The following is a 19,748-nucleotide window of genomic DNA, read 5'->3' as shown; positions in this document are numbered from 1 at the left end:
TATAGACGGTACCGCCACTTGTTTTGATAAGCGTGTGAGCGCCTTATCCACCTTAAGGGGTGTTTCCCAACGCGCCCTAACTTCTGGCGGGAAAGGGTATACCGCCCATAATTTTCTATCGGGGGGAACCCACGCATCATCACACACTTTATTTAATTTATCTGATTCAGGAAAAACTATGGTAGTTTTTTCACATCCCACATAATACCCTCTTTTGTGGTACTTGTAGTATCAGAAATACGTAACACCTCCTTCATTGCCTTTAACGTGTGGCCCTAATAAGGAATACGTTTGTTTATTCACCGTCGACACTGGATTCAGTGTCCCTGTCTGTGTCGACCGACTAAAGTAAACGGGCGTTTTAAAACCCTTGACGGTGTTTTTGAGACGTCTGGACCGTACTAATTGTTTGTCGGCCGTCTCATGTCGTCAACCGACCTTGCAGCGTGTTGACATTATCACGTAATTTCCTAAATAAGCCATCCATTCCGGTGTCGACTCCCTAGAGAGTGACATCACCATCACAGGCAATTGCTCCGCCTCCTCCCCAACATCGTCCTCCTACCTGTCGACACACACGTACCGACACACAGCACACACACAGGGAATGCTCTGATAGAGGACAGGACCCACTAGCCCTTTGGAGAGACAGAGGGAGAGTTTGCCAGCACACACCAAAAAACGCTATAATTATATAGGGACAACCTTATATAAGTGTTTTCCCTTATAGCATCTTAATATATATATAAGCATATCGCCAAATTAGTGCCCCCCCTCTCTGTTTTAACCCTGTTTCTGTAGTGCAGTGCAGGGGAGAGCCTGGGAGCCTTCCCTCCAGCCTTTCTGTGAGGGAAATGGCGCTGTGTGCTGAGGAGATAGGCCCCGCCCCTTTTTCGGCGGCCTCGTCTCCCGCTCTTAACGGATTCTGGCAGGGGTTAAATATCTCCATATAGCCTCCGGAGGCTATATGTGAGGTATTTTTTAGCCAAAATAGGTATTCATTTGCCTCCCAGGGCGCCCCCCTCCCAGCGCCCTGCACCCTCAGTGACTGCCGTGTGAAGTGTGCTGAGAGGAAAATGGCGCACAGCTGCAGTGCTGTGCGCTACCTTTAGAAGACTGAGGAGTCTTCTGCCGCCGATTCTGGACCTCTTCTTACTTCAGCATCTGCAAGGGGGCCGGCGGCAAGGCTCCGGTGACCATCCAGGCTGTACCTGTGATCGTCCCTCTGGAGCTGATGTCCAGTAGCCAAGAAGCCAATCCATCCTGCACGCAGGTGAGTTCACTTCTTCTCCCCTAAGTCCCTCGTTGCAGTGATCCTGTTGCCAGCAGGACTCACTGTAAAATAAAAAACCTAAGCTAAACTTTCCTAAGCAGCTCTTTAGGAGAGCCACCTAGATTGCACCCTTCTCGGCCGGGCACAAAAATCTAACTGGCTTGGAGGAGGGTCATAGGGGGAGGAGCCAGTGCACACCACCTGATCCTAAAGCTTTACTTTTTGTGCCCTGTCTCCTGCGGAGCCGCTATCCCCATGGTCCTTTCAGGAACCCCAGCATCCACTAGGACGATAGAGAAAAAACAGTTAAATGGATAAGAACCTGGTTGCAGGATAGGAAACAGACAGTTGTAGTAAATGGAGTGCAATCTATGGAGGGAAATGTTACCAGTGGAGTACCCCAGGAATCTGTACTTGGACCAGTTCTCTTTAATATCTTTGTTGGTGACAATGCAGATGGTATTGAAGGGAAGATATGCCTTTTTGCAGATGATACAAAGATATGCAACAGGGTAGACACACCGGGAGGGGTAAAACAAATGATTGATGACCTAGGTAGGCTTGAGAAATGGTCAAGAACGTGGCAGCTACAGTTTAATGCTAAAAAATGCAAAATCATGCACTTGGGTCTCAAAAACCTAAAGGCTGAATACAGTATCAAGGGTACTATAATGGAAACTACTGAGGAGGAAAGAGATTTAGGAGTCACTATTTCAAGTGACTTGAAGGCAGGAAAGCAATGCAACAAAGCAATGAGAAAGGCAAGTCAGATGCTTGGTTGCATAGGGAGAGGAATCAGTAGTAGGAAAAAAGAAGTGATAATGCCACTGTATAGGTCATTGGTGCGGCCCCATCTGAAATACTGTCTCCAGTTCTGGAGACCATATCTCCAGAAGTATATAAATACATTAGAGAGTGTACAAAGAAGGGCAACTAAAATGGTGCATGGCCTACATCACAAAACTTACCCGGAAAGGCTAAAAGATCTTAACATGTATAGTTTGGAGAGAAGGGAAAGGGGGGACATGATAGAAACTTTCAAATATATCAAGGGTCTTAAAGTTCAGGAGGGAAACATTCTTCAAAGGAAGAGAAGTATTAGAACTCGAGGACATACATTGAGACTGAAGGGGGGGAGGTTCAGGGGAAATTTAAGGAAAAATTACTTCACAGAAAGGGTAGTGGATAAGTGGAATAGCCTCCCATCAGAGGTGGTAGAGGCTAAGACTGCAGAGCAATTTAAACATGCTTGGGACAGGCATATGAATATCCTTACAGAGAATTAAGGTTCAAAAAGGGTTGAGATTACCTAAAGGATAAAAAAAGGGGCAGACTAGATGGGCCAAGTGGTTCTTATCTGCCGTCAAATTCTATGTTTCTACGAGTCCAGTCCCTGGTGACATAATAGCGCCCTAAGATTTAACGGCTGCACGTTCTCGCTGCAAAATCGCTCGCTCCCAACGTGTCCTTAAGATGCTCTACTGTACTGAGATCCGGTGTCTGTGGCAGCCATTGGAGGACTCTGAGCTTATGGTCATGTACACGGTAGCAGCGTGAGAGGACGTACGCTGTGCGACATCCGACGTTTTCCTGCTGGAAGTAGCCAGGGAGGGAGGTAGGACAGGGAGACTGTGGCCATACAGGGCGGCATACGCTCAGAAGCAATACTCTGGAGAGATGTGGCGTATAAACACTGCTCAACGCCTAATGTGTGTAGTTACGTTCTCCATTTCAATCAAAATGGAATCCTATAGCAGGAAACCTCATTTAGGAAAATAAAAATACAGAAACGTCAAGGGCAAAAGTTGTTTTATTCTGTAAACTGAAAAGCTACCGAGAACGAAAACCTAAAATAGGGGAAAGAAAAACTTTCAGCGCTGACAACAGTAAATGATTACAATCTACAATTCTTGCAAACGTCTTCTAGCTTTTCCAAACAACTTTATAAAAAAAAAAATGTCCACGTTCTAAGATTTCCTCCTTATTTCTAAAGGAAAAAGAAACTTTATTTGTTAACAATAAAAGAAAGAAACCTTTGCAGAACGCACACGGCTCACTGGGGTAAAAAGTATTCGTTATTATCTGCCCAAGCCTTCTATAGAACTTGTAAGGTGCCTTTAGGCCATTTTCCATTCTCAGCAGCCGAGAGTTGGAGAAATGGGATTAAGTCCAAATACACAAAGACAAACAAAACTAAAATGGCGGCCTGGTGACCCGGCCTGGCGACAGCTGGAGTATTACAGGGGGTCAGCTCTATGCCGCTATAGTTGTAGTACAGCAAGGTGCAAACGTTGTGACGTTACCACCAAGAGTTCTTCATGTTAAATACGAGTGTGTGTGTGTACATGTGTATATGTTGACAAAGGTCCTACAGTGTCAACAAAAAACCCATAGAATGTGTACGGTATGTGTACGGTATGTATGTATTGTTATGATGAGTGAATAAATCCACATACTACTTGCAAAGAACTGAAAGTCTGGCGAGTACCCATGTTCCATAATACATAAAAAATAAAACAAATATATATATATATATATATATATATATATATATATTCTCCACTGTGTGTTTTCATTCTTATCCTATGGAGCTAGTCTGTTCAAACATTTAATATTTGCCAGGTGCCTCATAAAATTAGTGCTGTGTGTGTGTGTGTGTGTGTAGAACAAAACCTTTAATATTCGGGTGTACAGTTGCCTAAATAACCGTGGAGATTACTGACAAGTAGAAGAAGCGGGGTTATCCGTTACCCAATCTATAACCAGTTCCTTCCAAATGCACTGTAGAATAGACTTGGTCTCTCGTACCGACTGTAGCTCGCCCTACCTAACACTTGCAGAACGACGCCGGCTGCCGACACTGTTGGCGTCGCACCCAGTTATAACGTTACATAAAACAAACTAAAATAATACCACAGTGTACTCTACATCCTCCTGACAGCGAGAAGCTATGGAGACTGTGCCGCTGCAGAACTGCGCACTGTATGGATTAGAGGAGTCACCGAGAGGTAACAAATGATCCGACAAATGTCGGCGACACTTGAAATGACGACATTCTTCCACTTCGGATCTGTGCAGCTGTTGGTAACCGGATGACTACTGAAAGTACAATGCTCACGTGACTCTGCTCGGGCAAAAACACCATTATACAAGTGGAGCAAGCAAATACAACACAGAACAGAAAAATAAAATACACTAGTGCACTTCATTATAAACACGTCATGCAGCACGTTATGTCGGCTCGTGAGCCGCATCGCACGTACAAATGGGCTTGTTACGCTGGATAAAATGATCAAAAAAACAGATACAGACAGGTTTATTTTTGCCGAAGAGATGGTGTCGGCGATACGCCCGTCAGTTTTGACATAGCGGTTTCCTTGTTCTGTATTGCAGGTCAGTCTTGTTTATACATGGCAAACTCCGGGTCACAGCTGGGCCCGCCCAGCTGACAATATACACCCCTCTCTGTATACCGCCCTCGAAGGATTCAGGGAGACGCATCTTCTTTATCAAAGTCCGTATGGATCCTAACAGCTTACAAAGAAGGCGCAGTTAGAACTGTATTGTATAAACTGTTACAAAGGCCGAGCCGGCTATCCGTTCCTTCAGAATGGATAGAACCCGCGGCCGAGAGGATCTGCGCTCGAGACGACAAATGTAGGTGTCACAAGCGTGCCTGCTCAGTACTTGTTGATGCCAAAGATTCGGACCCCGTGCAGCTGGGGTAATTTTGGGATAAGGACGCTGAGCAGAGACGCCGTGTTGATGAAGAAATGCGTCGGGTCATACTTTGTGTAGAAGCTGGTCAGGAAGTATCTGCCAGGAGAAAACAAAGATGTGTAAGAAGAAAGGGGATTGTAACTCACGCAGTTGTATGCTGACATTTCCTTTTCATTCCTTAGCTTGCGGGTCACCATTTCTTTCCTAAGGCTGCCACTATTATACTGCATGGCAGCTCCCACTATTATACCGCATGGCAGCTGCCACTATTATACCGCATGGCAGCTGCCACTATTATACCGCATGGCAGCTGCCACTATTATACCGCATGGCAGCTGCCACTATTATACCGCATGGCAGCTGCCACTATTATACCGCATGGCAGCTGCCACTATTATACCGCATGGCAGCTGCCACTATTATACCGCATGGCAGCTGCCACTATTATACCGCATGGCAGCTGCCACTATTATACCGCATGGCAGCTGCCACTATTATACCGCATGGCAGCTGCCACTATTATACCGCATGGCAGCTGCCACTATTATACCGCATGGCAGCTGCCACTATTATACCGCATGGCAGCTCCCTCTATTATACCGCATGGCAGCTCCCTCTATTATACCGCATGGCAGCTCCCTCTATTATACCGCATGGCAGCTGCCACTATTATACCGCATGGCAGCTGCCACTATTATACCGCATGGCAGCTGCCACTATTATACCGCATGGCAGCTGCCACTATTATACCGCATGGCAGCTCCCTCTATTATACCGCATGGCAGCTCCCTCTATTATACCGCATGGCAGCTCCCTCTATTATACCGCATGGCAGCTCCCTCTATTATACCGCATGGCAGCTCCCTCTATTATACCGCATGGCAGCTCCCTCTATTATACCGCATGGCAGCTCCCACTATTATACGGCATGGCAGCTCCCACTATTATACGGCATGGCAGCTCCCACTATTATACGGCATGGCAGCTCCCACTATTATACGGCATGGCAGCTCCCACTATTATACGGCATGGCAGCTCCAACTATTATACGGCATGGCAGCTCCCACTATTATACTGCATGGCAGCTGCCACTATTATACCGCATGGCAGCTGCCACTATTATACCGCATGGCAGCAGCCACTATTATACCGCATGGCAGCAGCCACTATTATACCGCATGGCAGCAGCCACTATTATACCGCATGGCAGCAGCCACTATTATACCGCATGGCAGCAGCCACTATTATACCGCATGGCAGCAGCCACTATTATACCGCATGGCAGCTGCCACTATTATACTGCATGGCAGCTCCCATTATTATACCGCATGGCAGCAGCCACTATTATACCGCATGGCAGCTCCCATTATTATACCGCATGGCAGCAGCCACTATTATACAGCATGGCAGCTGATAAAGTACCAATCAATCAGCTCCTGTCATTTTATAAACACAGCCTGTAACATGGCAGCTAGGAGCTGGTTGGTATTTTAGTGTTCCCCCCAGGAATTTGATGGCAGGACGCCAGTCTGTGGGGGCACTTGTGCACGAGTCTGAAAACGGGGCGTGGCTCTAAGACGTCTTTAGAGTGGGTATTGCGGCCTCCACAGACGCCACACTAAAGGGGGCGTGGGGCGGCCAGAAGCGTCCCCAAGTGCTCTCCCGTAGCGCGAATGGATGCTGTGCGCATGCGCACGGCATCTATACACGCTGGGAGAGCAGGAAGCAGTCAGGCTGATTTAGCAGGGCGCCGCAGAAAGGGCAGGGCGGATTTTACCTTTAAAAAAACAAACAAAAAAAAAAACAGGCAGGGCGCGGCGCCCTGCTAAAACAGCCTAGCATGAACAATTTATCACTGTGTTATTTATCACTCTCCAAGGCTTGATAAATAGGGGCCACAGTATGTAAATGAGTACGTGCCGTTGCTAGTAAATGATCCCCATATATGCCGGCTGTCGGGATTCCGGCGCCGGTATACTGTGCGCCGGGATCCCGACAGCCGGCATACCGAAGACCACCCGAACATACGTAGAGAGTAAGCAGCCCTACCTGTGACAGACGCACAGACCAATTACACCTTCCCATTAAACTGAATTACTCATCTAGAACAAAGGTAAAGGTTGATGGTCATGAGACTCATGTCACACCATGGTTACTTGGGAAGGAGATGTAACTAACGATATAACGTAACTTACAGAATAATCGGAGAGATGGTGAAGAATTTTCTTGACGACGTAAACTGCACCCCATAATCCAGCTGTTCCCAGTGCGTTAGGAGCCTGTCTTTGCCCTGGTCTGGCGTTTCGAATGGCGTGCCCTTCACTGCGTGTAAAAACACATACATTCCCTGCATAAAAACACAGAGAGAGAAACACGGTAACGCAACAAGGCAGGAATAAAATAATGCAAGGGTTAACCAGAGCTCCCAGCATTTGTAGAGTCCAAACCTGGATATGAGGCATGGGCGCTGCGCACTAGGGGGTGCGATATCCGCATACTAGGGGGTGTGGCCACACTCCGCCCGACTTCTCGCACACACTGGAATTTGCTGTGTGCAGCGCCCGATCACCACAGTAAGCGGGAGATGAACCTCCACTTACAGAAATTGGGGGGCGAACATGCCCGACAACCGGCCGCAATTTGGGACTGTCCGATTGAAATTGTAACATTTGGGGGGTGCAGATTATCCAGCCCAAATGCAGTCACATGGAGCAAACTCTGGAAAACTTCTAGACCGACAGGATTACAGGAGGTGGAAATGTATTTTCCCAATGAAGAAATACATTATCACAGAACTTCACAACAGCAGACGTTTCCCTAAGGCATTAACAAACAATTAAAAAATGGATTCTGGAGAGCAGTTGGCAGCGAAACGTTTCCAGACGCGACTTGTTCCGCATAGCGATCTAATCCGTTATTCCCATGGGTACTGGCAATGTGATGCCAGCACTGGGTATTGTGTAGGGGGTTCTGCTTCTGAGAACGGATCTTGCAGGGAACCTCAATAAGCGTGTGAAGATACTGTAGGCTGCAACACTGCACATATACATATATATATACACACACATATACATATATATACATATATATATATATATATATATATATATATATATATATATATATATATATATATATATATATATATATATATAAAAACCAAGCACAGAGTTACTCCGCCCCGCATGTCAGACCCAACCCGCCCCCCCAGCACAGAGGTACTTCGCCCCGCATGTCAGACCCAACCCGCCCCCCCAGCACAGAGGTACTTCGCCCTGCATGTCAGGCACCCCCCCCCCCCCAGCACAGGGCTACTCCGTCCTGCATGTCAGGCCCGACCCCACCCGCAAAGGTGCAAAAGCATTGCACGGCAGCAATGTTTTTGCACCTGCCAAGTAGCTCCCTGCCAGCACAGCCTAGCTGGCAGGCGGATATGTGTGACGTCACGCAGTCACCGCGGCCCGCCCCGGAATGGTCCGGGCAGCGCCCCACCAACGGCGTTCTTGTGCCGGTGGCACACCCCCCTCCTGCCCAGCGACTGCCTCTGCTTGTCAATCAGGCAGAGGTGATCACAGCCCTGAGATCCGCGTGCGCACTCCTCAGGGCTTCAGACTGCGATCGCTGCAGCGATCTAGTCTGAATTAGGTGATAACTTGTACGGTGATAAGTTAACAACCAATCAGCTCCTAACTGCCATGTCACAGGCTGTGTTTGAAAAATGACAGTTAGGAGCTGATTGGTTGGTAATTTATCGCCGTGCTATTTATCTCTCTCCAAGGCTTGATAAATTTGGGACTCTAAGGCTTAGCACACAAACCCCATGGAAACACAAGGAGAATCTATAGCTGGGGATTCCAGGTTGCTAAAATACTATGTAAAATAAGAACTTTTGGGGCAGATATATTAACATGGAGAAGGCAAAAGGAAGTGATAAACCAGAGATAAGTGCAAGGTGATAAACGCACCAGCCAATCAGATCCTAACTGTTAATTTACATATTGGAGCTGATTGGCTGGTGCATTTATCACCTTGCACTTATCACCGGTTTATCACTTCCTTATGCCGTCTACAGGTTAATACATCTGCCCCAGTGTTTGTTACCAATTGTAAAGCAACTTCTCCACTTTCTCTCTCTCCAAGGCTTGATACATCTCCCACTAAAAAATGTTCAGGGCCTTTTTTTTTTTTTTTTTTACTTTTCTTCACCTTTCACCCCCCGATGCCCGCAGGCAGTGTACACGTGGGACTGCGGCATAAAGCCTGCGACGGTTAGCGGAGACAGCCAGGGGGTCAGTCCGCACACATGACTCACCAGGTTGTGAATGACATTAGTCAGCGTCCAGGCCACGGGGACACTGAAGAAGGGAATGCTGAGCAGGACGATGTGCAGCATGCCGACTCCCAGGGCGTAGGTCAGCCACATTCCACGACTGTTCATAACCCGGGTGTTTGGGTTCACCTCGCTGTGCGCTACACCCACGTTCATCTTTGCCCTGAGAAGCACAATAAACAGATGGTTACATAACACAGCGGCCTGTACGCATCGCGTCTCCCGAATTACTAACCGAGCGCCCGTAATACGCTCAGTGGCAGCTTCTGTGCATAGATACAAAACTAAAACGTACACATTGTATTTATTCATATTCTGTATATAATCGTGACACTAGCGGGGGTAAATTATTAACAGGCCTATTCATGAAGAAGGAAAGAGTGGAGAAGTTGCTCTTGGCAACCAATCAGCTGCTCTGTACAACTGTACGGTATGCAAATTATAAATGTCACTTCAATGCTGATTGGTTGCCATGGGCAACTTCTCCACAGACTCACTTCTCCACACTTTTCACTGCTGTATGAACAGACCCTTAAGGGGCAGATGTACTAAGCCTTACAGACTGAAAGTGTAGAGAGATAAGTACCAGCCAATCAGCTTCTGGATGCCAAGTTACAGTCTGTGTCTGAATAATGACAGTTAGGAGCTGATTGGTTAGTACTTTATCACTCTCCAAGGCTTAGTAAGAACATATAAGTCTTTCCCCTAGCATATATAGTTCCCCTTACACAGCGCGCACATTCCAGCAGCGCAAGTAATGACTAGCTGTAAGGTATGCACTCGAAGTGATAAGTCGGGCTGGAACACATGTATTGTCAGTCAGCTGATTACGTCCCATCACAGCTACACATATACACGGTAACGGAGCCAAACAAATAAGCTGTTCTAGATATAACTGTGCTGTATATTGCATTGGGTACAGGAACCTAAATCATTGCCAATCCCATTCACCATATGACCAGGTCTTCCATATGTCAGGACAGCGTTGTTAGTGGCCTGGGTTTTGTGGTGTCCAATGATTTTGTTTTAATAGTCATTTAACCACGTTGTGAAGCCAGCTTACACCCGTAGCTGCGTAACCCTCCGTTGCCATTTTTTTACAAAAACATAGAATGTCTGTGCCAGGCACTCATTACTTACAGCCACGCAAGAAACTTGGTAATTAGTGATTTCAAATTTGTCTGTTTCCACGACAACCACAGTCACAGGATGTAGTGAGCAGAGAGCCTTTGGAACATCCCTCTGAGCACTGTAAAATCTCCTGCCGCTCTTTCCCCCCCACTCTGTTTTTTACATGAAACACTGAGAGGTGTCAGTCTGTTGGGGCAATTCAGCACAACCTGCCACCTTACATTGCAAAGATGCATGGATGCGACCTTTAACACTTAGGGAGGAATTCAATTTGACATGATGGGTGTTGCGTTTAAACCTGGTGCATTTGGGTGCAACAAGCGAATTAAGTAATGGGCACCAGCGGCACTCACGCCCATCTGCAGAACAGCTGAATATCGCCTGTCGGGGGCCCATTACTTACACATGCCCTCCAAAAATGGAATTTTCCCCTTATTATGGTAGGAAATCTTTGCTGCATCACCTGTGCACCCCTTCCCCCTGACCGTTACGCAGCCCATTCTGGGCACACTGTGCTGAAGTGTACACTCCCCTGTGTTACAGACATACTTGTGCATCTTCCAGAGGGATTTTCAAAAGAAGATAATGATATACAGGAGATCTTATGGATGCTTAAAAAAAACAAAAAAAAACAAAAACAACAACAACTTGCACTGTAAAGTGAGAACACCAAGGTTTGTACGGCAGCGCATGACAAGTGCACATTTCCAGACGGACTAAATATAGTTGCATTTATGCTATTATTAGGCCTGATTCAGGTTTGTTAGCAATCAAAAATGAAAAGCGCACAACCGGGCAATACCATGCTGCAACGCAGGTGGGGCAGCTGTAACATGTGCAGAGAGGTTTAGATTTGGATGGGTTATATTGTTTCTGTGCAGGGTAAATACTGTCTGCTTTTGCATGTAGCCCTCATTTAGATTTCAGTTGGAACACACCCCAGCCAAATCTTACTCTCTCTGCACATGTTACATCTGCCCCACATGCACTGCAGCTTGGTTTTGCCCAGTTGTGCGCTCTGTAGCTTTGCTTATAAACCTGAATCAGGCCAAATTTGCGTTACGTCTTTTTACAGAAAATATTTCCCTAGGTGATTTATTTAACCCACCTCGAGGATCTACACATGTTCTCACCTAAGGGTGGGTCAGTTTGGCTAGGAAGGGTAAAACACAACTAGATTGCTTTGCTGCTAACGGAAAACTCTATGCAGGGAGGTTTTCACATTTATCCAATGTGCCCACTCATTTCAGTGGGTGCTCTGTATGAACTGTTGGCAAAATAAAATGTTTGTTAAACCAAAGACACTTGCTGGGATTGGAATGCTTTATAGAAGAAAGGAGTGAAACCAAGAAATACCTTTTTTTGGTGCAAACTGCAGCTGACTGGATCAAGTTAAAAGATTGCAATCCTCCACTTAGTAGATCCACACCCCCCCCCCCCCCTTGGGATTTACGCACCAAAAATAACAAATGCATACGATAGAATTGGCGGCAGTATTTATGAGGTATACATGATCATACGTTATTTGAGGTACCTTTGCTACGCCGTCTAAACCCAAATCTCAGGGAACACATACGGAGCTGCACGCCTGTGTGCCGTCTTCTCCCAGTAAACAAGGGGAAGGTGGCATGTGCCAAAAATAACCTATTGCTACAAAGGTCACATTACGTTGCAGAGCAGGCTTTGCGATCATGACTTCTGTGGATTGTCCCGCTTCTCTTTACAACTTGTTTATCTTACAAAGGCATCCCCGTATGAAACATTTCTGCCCCATGCTGCATCCATCTCAAATACAGGCTGCATTTTTTATTTATACTTTGACAGGGCATCTTTTGTATGCGGTGACGCTGGATCAACTTGGCCGTAGTTATTTGTGGCACAGTAGTTTCTGCTGAAGGCGAGGTATAGTGACGATCTCAGGATTCTATTACACAGATCTAGATCTGAGAGTCTGATGCCTTCAGCAATTGTAATATTCAGGATTTACTGAAGCTTGGTGGTGTGTGGACCTGGCTTAGTTACCCTGCTGTCCCGTAACCGCACGAGAAGGTCAACCACGCCGTGCCGCAGCGCCACTTGTCTTATGCTCCCAGTGTATAAGAAAATTCTAATATATATATATATATATATATATATATATATGAAACGAAATAGAGGAGATGGCGCCAAGGGAGTTATATCAACGCCCTACCTAAAAACGGACCCTTACAGTACTCTCCGGATAAATTACGTCAGATAACAAATACTAACATAAAAATTTATTAAAACAACATATAAACCCGACACAAATGTTCATAAGTATACAGAGTTGATACATTTACATTTGTCGCACAATTTGAACAATCAGTTTGTAGTGATGAGAAAAAAGCGTAGATATATCACTACGATTTCCTCCTCCTTATTGTAGATTCGGAGGTAACATCAGATAATAGATAGATAAATAACCCAACGCGTTTCGTCTTGTTCCAAGACTTCATCAGGGGTAAAATCTCTTCATTTCAGAACATATTGTCAGCACATAAAAGGTCATTCAAAGATGTATGAACAACGTTTCAATATTTCAATGGGACTTGATTGATACAGCGAGGACCATACCTCATATATCATCAGCTTGAGTCTGACATTCAGATATTCGAATATGGGGAAGATTCAAATGTGTATAGAATCTAACTGGTTCGCAAGCATAAGGAACCTCGTCGGTCAGCAGCTTGAACCTGACACTCAGAGACTCAGGAGTGAAGGCAATTCAAATGGGTATAATGTCTAACCAATTTAGAACACGTGGTAGACCCTCCAGTAGTGCAGTGCTGACAGCCAAGTCTCTGTATAATGCCTTTATTACATTATACAGAGACTTGGCTGTCAGCACTGCACTACTGGAGGGTCTACCACGTGTTCTAAATTGGTTAGACATTATACCCATTTGAATTGCCTTCACTCCTGAGTCTCTGAGTGTCAGGTTCAAGCTGCTGACCGACGAGGTTCCTTATGCTTGCGAACCAGTTAGATTCTATACACATTTGAATCTTCCCCATATTCGAATATCTGAATGTCAGACTCAAGCTGATGATATATGAGGTATGGTCCTCGCTGTATCAATCAAGTCCCATTGAAATATTGAAACGTTGTTCATACATCTTTGAATGACCTTTTATGTGCTGACAATATGTTCTGAAATGAAGAGATTTTACCCCTGATGAAGTCTTGGAACAAGACGAAACGCGTTGGGTTATTTATCTATCTATTATCTGATGTTACCTCCGAATCTACAATAAGGAGGAGGAAATCGTAGTGATATATCTACGCTTTTTTCTCATCACTACAAACTGATTGTTCAAATTGTGCGACAAATGTAAATGTATCAACTCTGTATACTTATGAACATTTGTGTCGGGTTTATATGTTGTTTTAATAAATTTTTATGTTAGTATTTGTTATCGGACGTAATTTATCCGGAGAGTACTGTAAGGGTCCGTTTTTAGGTAGGGCGTTGATATAACTCCCTTGGCGCCATCTCCTCTATTTCGTTTCATATTTTCACACATTTAGTTCCTCCTAACAGGGAACTTAGAGGATACAGGCAGCCATATAATTAATTAATTTTAGTGTTTTATTTGAAATAGCGCAGTGGGAGAGTAATTCTGGTCATATATATATATATATATATATATATATATATATATATATATATATATATATATATATATATATATATATATATATATATATATATTAATAATAATGTGCGTCACAGCACACAAGTCGTCCTTAATTGCTTCTGCATTTAGTGGTCATTCTAGCACCCTGCACCTTATCAGTGAGGGGGGGCATTTGACTGTACCTCAGCAGCCAGACTTGGTTTAATGCAGACCGCATTGTCAACTTACAGTATGCCTGAAGCTAGGCGTATTTACAAGGACTCACAACTCTGCATAGCCCGCAATTATAGCTACACACCCTATGTGCTAATGCCCCATTATAGCCCAGCTGCTTCCCCTAAGGCGCAAGCGGAGATAAGACTATGCCGAGAATGAATTTGCAGCGACCGCACCTGCGTGCAGTGTTCCAGAGTAAAGACGTAACGAAAATGCACTCCACAAACGGACTTGAGGTCAATTCAGCGCTTCGGAGTGTTTGGTTATATGAGGAAGAGAGTTCCAGAGAGCAGACGCAGGACAAATCCTATAGGTGCCAGCAAGGAGAGGTCATCGGAGAGGGAGAGAGAAGGGGAACGTGGTTCTGTGGGAGTATCTGGAGATAAGGGGAAGAAATGACGGGAGGGGTAAGATTGAGGGGGGCTTTGTAGATTAAGGTGCAGATCCAATTAAGTATGGAAGACCGGTAGCTATGGGGTGTTATCTACAGAAGGCAGAATCTACCCGCAGGCCATAGGTGTGCACAGAACCCACCTACCGTAAAACCGGTAAGACGCGCTTGTAACTGGTGTTATACTGTATGTGCATTTGGATTACGGCAGGGAGTTGGCGCAGAGAGAGGCATGCCAGGGGAGCCTGTAAGATAAGGAGCGCAGGCGGCTATTGGCGCAGAGACGGAGATAAAAACCCCTAAGCCACTGGCTCGGGCGCAGAAGAGGCCGCAATGCCAGCACTGCGATGTTTATGTTAGGAAAAAGGAACACGATCTAGAAGTGACCAGCGAAGCAGGGCTCAGAGAGAGTGTGACCGGATGCCCTTATGCCGCCAGCCGGTACAGATAGTAACCCCCCCAGTGGGGTTACGCTGCCACTTCTGGGGTACGCGGATTACCTCTCACCATCACAGACCCATCCCCTCACTGCCACCGCCATCAGGCTCATACCCCGGCAACTGGAATCCTTAACTTCTGGCCATGTGCAGCCACACTGTTCCAGCTCCTCTGGCTGGTAAGCATACCCTGCAGACAGTGGGATCAACCTCAGCCAGGGGACAGAGCAGCGGGGCACAGGGCAGATTCAGGCGTCCGGGGGCAAAAACATGGTTATTAGTAACTCCAACTAAAATGCCGTTAAAAACGACCTGCTCTTGCACGGACTGCGTCCTTCCTCCGCTGAGCTCAAGGTAAAAGGGGGTCTGCTGTGTTTCCAAGCACAAGGTATTCATGATTACACTAAATGACTGCTTAGGGGTATATTCAACAACAGTCGGATCCATTCAGACATGCATTTTTGGGAATGGATCCGACAACCCCTATTCAAAGAGTGGCCAAATCCGACCATCGGGGTCCGTGCGTCTGTCAGCAGCTCCCCACGTGTGAGAACACAGGGAGCTGCTGGAGCCATCTGTACATCACGCCCAGTGTCCCTCTGCAGGGAGAGAGGTGCCTGGCCGGGGGACGGCCATCAAGGTACCTCTCATCCCCGCTCCTCGTAGCCGCCACACCGCTCCCCGTCTCCTCACCTCAACCTGACTTTTCTAAAAGTCAGATTGAGGTTATCTGGAACGAGGCCAAATCCTGTCGGATAAGGCCTTGTTTCCGACAAAAGCACATGGATCAGCAGCTATTCTGACGAGACACGTCTTTTCCGACAAGTCGGGAATTCCCGACTTGTCGGAAAAAAGCAGCGTCTAATGAATCCCTTCCGACCTATTTCTGTCGGAAGCTGACGACTTTCCGACAAGACGGCAGCTTCCGACACTTATTGAATACCCCCCTTCATGGGCAAAATTCATATGCTGTCGCAAGGCGACTACTGTACGCAAATCGGATGTTTTCTTACTGCGAATGCGTCCGAGCCGCAGTGCACCTGTGCAGCGAGTGATTGGGGATCACAATGAGGGATTTGTCACAAAGCAAGTGATAGGTAGACAGCGTTTTGGGGTGGGGAGCAATCAGAAAAATGCAGGCGTGTCATGGCCGCTCAGATGGCGTTTTCTAGCCCTGCAGAAATTAGCAGTTGCGATCTTACTTGCTACTGGAGAGTTGCTCGGCCTGTGCGTCTACAGAGACACTCAGACTCTGCCACATGACCAGATCTGCAACGATGGCACCAATGAATCAGGAATTATACGCCTTGGGACGGAAATGATGCAACAGCCCTATGGTCAGGTTAGCGCCTGTCCATATTAGCATAAAATCGCAATTGCGTACTGCAACAGACAGCAACGGCGGCAGCAAGAACAGCTACACCTGAATTAGACCATACGTTTTTTTATCTCAGAATGTCACAAAGAAGTTAAATTCCAAATCGGCAATACCGCGCATTAAGATACATTTGCGCAAGTGTGCACTACGCCAGGACTAAATCCCCAGCAGTGCTGCAGTGTGGGGCAATTATTCCAGCGCAGAGTGCCAGCCATTAAATATAACAGGTTAATGTACACTACTTGGGGCGATTAACTCATGTGCTGGAAAATAGCTGCTGAGCTCAGTGCCTGGGAGCCATTCAATTAATTCCCGCAACGGGCAGTATTTTGCACAAGAATGCAATGGATTTTCTGCATTAAGCAGCTTCCCCCGTGCTAGGTGCTGGGCACGATGCCATCAATGTGTACCCGGCACACGTCACCAGTATCCGGATTTCTGCTTACACCTCAGGAGAGCGGGAGCAGAAATCCACGATAAATGCAGCCACATATCTGGAGTTGGGAATGAATTGAATAGATCCTGGGCACTTCGCCCGGGAGCTAAACTCCTGCAAATTAATTGACTGGAACTTAGCGCCTTCGGTGCTGCAATTTACGGCTGTCACGGTCCGGTGGGAGACTGTGCAGGGCAGCCGGCTCTTACCTGTCCGGACCCTTTGGAGAGGTCCAGCTGACGGAGGTGCGGGCTGCTAGCGCCGGGCAGGGTGTGCTGGGAGGACAGGCAGGGGCACTGGTTGGCAGCATGTCCCTCCGGCAGGGGTTAGCAGTGCTGGTGTGGAGCCAGGGCTTCTGTGAACAGGTTGGGCTGTGTTCCCGGCGGCCATCTTGGATGTGGGCAAAAAGTCTGTCTTACCCACACTTCACCAATTTATCACTTTCCTGTGGACAATTAACTCTGAGCAGCTGCTATAATACAGGAAGGCCTGGAGGAGGGAATTTGCCAGTGCAACGTCTTTCACAGTATCGGTGAAGCTAGTTCTCTGTGCTCCCGCAGCATCTCCAGGGTCAGGTTCTTGTTACAGCAAATTACCCAAGCCTCCTGATATAGCCTTACGCAGACTGCTGCCTCTGTTCCCATGTCCTACCTAGCTACCTGTTCCGGACGCCGCAGTAACCAGCCTTCAGAATTCCTCCTTTAAAGTACTGGGTCACGGTTCCGGTATCCTCAGCCACCCGCTAACCTACAGTCGTATCTCTATTCAACTGTCTTTGGCGAACCCTGTTAAACTACTCCAAGTAATAAATGCGCAAGACCTTCATCCGTCCCGCTCGCTTGTTATTCAGAGATACAAGTGCACCAGAATCATCTTCCCCTAATCCGGATCCACAAGAATCCTCAGACGTGACACCCGGCCCAACAGGCATGAAATACGAACGTAATACGTCATCGTTACAATGCAGCCCACATCAGGAGCAAAGCGCCGACACCACCCGTTAATGACAACTTTTTCTGTGCCGCAGTGCCCATCATAGCTGCGGGCCTCAGATTCCAGGCCACAGGCATCAAAGTGCAGAGTTCACTGCCAGCAAGGCAACAGAAACCAAATATAGAGAGGGAGAAAGGGGGTGAGATGAAGAGCCTCTGAGATCGTAGTCCGGTTGGTTGGTTTGCAGAAACTCGGCACTCTCCCTCACTTCAACAACTATTGTGCGTCGTCATGACACTGTGACACAAAACTGCTGGGGAAACAATAGGCAGCTGTGGATTTCCCGTCAGCCGCCATCAATGCCCCTCCATGAAGCAGCAAATGAGAAATGCCGTTGTGATGGCGGAGCAAACTGCTAACGCCACACTGCCATCCCGTACCTCTGCACCCACGTGGCTCTGCAGATTGCTGCTCTGTCCTCACAGAGGGCAAAACATCTGCCCCTAGGGGCCATAGTACCCAGCTATTTTTGAATGGCCGTACAACCGTAATAATCCTCAGGGCACCGCTGGCCTGTCATGGCTTCTTGCGATTTCATCCTGACGTGTAGAAAGAAAGCGGCACAATCAATGATATATTACACAGGAGGGGGCACGTGTCATCTCATTCTCCAGCGCGGTCAGTAATCAGGACACAGCGCACGGAGGCAGATCAATGGCGTGCGGACAGGCCTGGGAATATTACCTAAGGGCACGGACAACGGTATCACTTACAGGGGCACAGGGGTCTATGTACTAAGCTTTGGAGAGAATAAAGTCCCAGCCAATCAGCTCCTACCTGCCACGTTAGGGGCCCCATAAGCAGCTCAGATACAATACTCAGGGGGACATGTACTAAACAGTGATAAGAGCGGAGAAGTGAGCCAGTGGAGAAGTCGCCCCATCAACCAATCAGCAGCTCTGTATCATTTTATAGTAGGCAAATTATAGATGTTACTTCAGCGCCGATTGGTTGCCACGGGCAACTTCTCCACTGGCTCACTTCTCCGCTCTTATCACTGCTTAGTAAATGTCCCCCACAGACTCTACAACGGCTGATCGGCGAAACACACAACGGGGCACAGACAATGGAGTATAGTTACTGGGTTCCCTTATCCACAGCTCAACCTATATAGCACGGACGGTGTAGTGGTTAGCATTACTACCACTCCCACCAAGACCCCAACTGTGTGGAGTTTGTATATGCTCTCCATACTTACATGGGTTTCCTCCCACATTCCAAATATATACTGGTAGGTTCATTGGCCCTAGTGTGAATGTGTGTGCATGTGATAGGGAATATAGATTGTAAGCTCCACTGGGGCAGGGACTGATGTGTAAAGCGCTGCGGAATATGGGTGCGCTATATAAACAACTGGTAATAATATTAATACACTATATATATATATATATATATATATATATATATACACATATACATATATATACACACACACAGACGCCTGCGTGCCGACTAACAGGGAATATTCCCATAGAGTGCAGATGATTAGCACCTAGAGAACCTTGAAATGACCGGTATAGAGGAGAAGGAGCGACTGAGGAATATTTACCGCAACACTACAAAACAAAGTGTAAGCCTTGGAGCCACAGGCCGGTCACCAGATCCGGCCAGATTCTCATCCTGTACTGGTGCACGGGACAGGACGGCCTGTGCAGGAACAACGCTCTCTGACCCAGTCAGCAAAACCCCCCCCACCACCAGGCAGTGTACAGCCCGACCCTTGCCCCCTGATATGGGACTGAACATTTTTGGAGACGCACAAGGCTCCGGGCAGCTGCTGATGC

General features: G+C 46.9%; 1 protein-coding gene across 3 annotated transcripts in view; it reads right to left on the bottom strand.

Moving 5' to 3' along the window:
- Nucleotides 1–3,065: 3,065 nt before the first annotated feature.
- Nucleotides 3,066–19,748, bottom strand: part of ORMDL1 (ORMDL sphingolipid biosynthesis regulator 1) — a 36,544-nt gene continuing 19,861 nt past the window's right edge. For 2 of the 3 annotated variants that reach the window (XM_063932752.1, XM_063932751.1), the window contains exons 2-4: nucleotides 9,306–9,486; nucleotides 7,189–7,340; nucleotides 3,066–5,089 (exon numbers count right to left, since the gene is read on the bottom strand). In XM_063932752.1, the coding sequence (XP_063788822.1) occupies nucleotides 4,954–5,089; nucleotides 7,189–7,340; nucleotides 9,306–9,479 (462 nt within the window). In that variant the 5' untranslated portion in view covers nucleotides 9,480–9,486 and the 3' untranslated portion in view covers nucleotides 3,066–4,953. Of the gene's footprint in view, nucleotides 5,090–7,188; nucleotides 7,341–9,305; nucleotides 9,487–11,988; nucleotides 12,093–19,748 lie in introns of those variants that run through there. The other variant, XM_063932750.1, reaches the window with a different exon arrangement.

This window comes from Pseudophryne corroboree, chromosome 7, assembly GCF_028390025.1.
Source record: "Pseudophryne corroboree isolate aPseCor3 chromosome 7, aPseCor3.hap2, whole genome shotgun sequence".
Classification (NCBI taxonomy): Eukaryota; Metazoa; Chordata; class Amphibia; order Anura; family Myobatrachidae; genus Pseudophryne; species Pseudophryne corroboree.
Note: the sequence above shows the minus strand (reverse complement) of the source record. Positions and strands in the feature narration are given on the sequence as shown.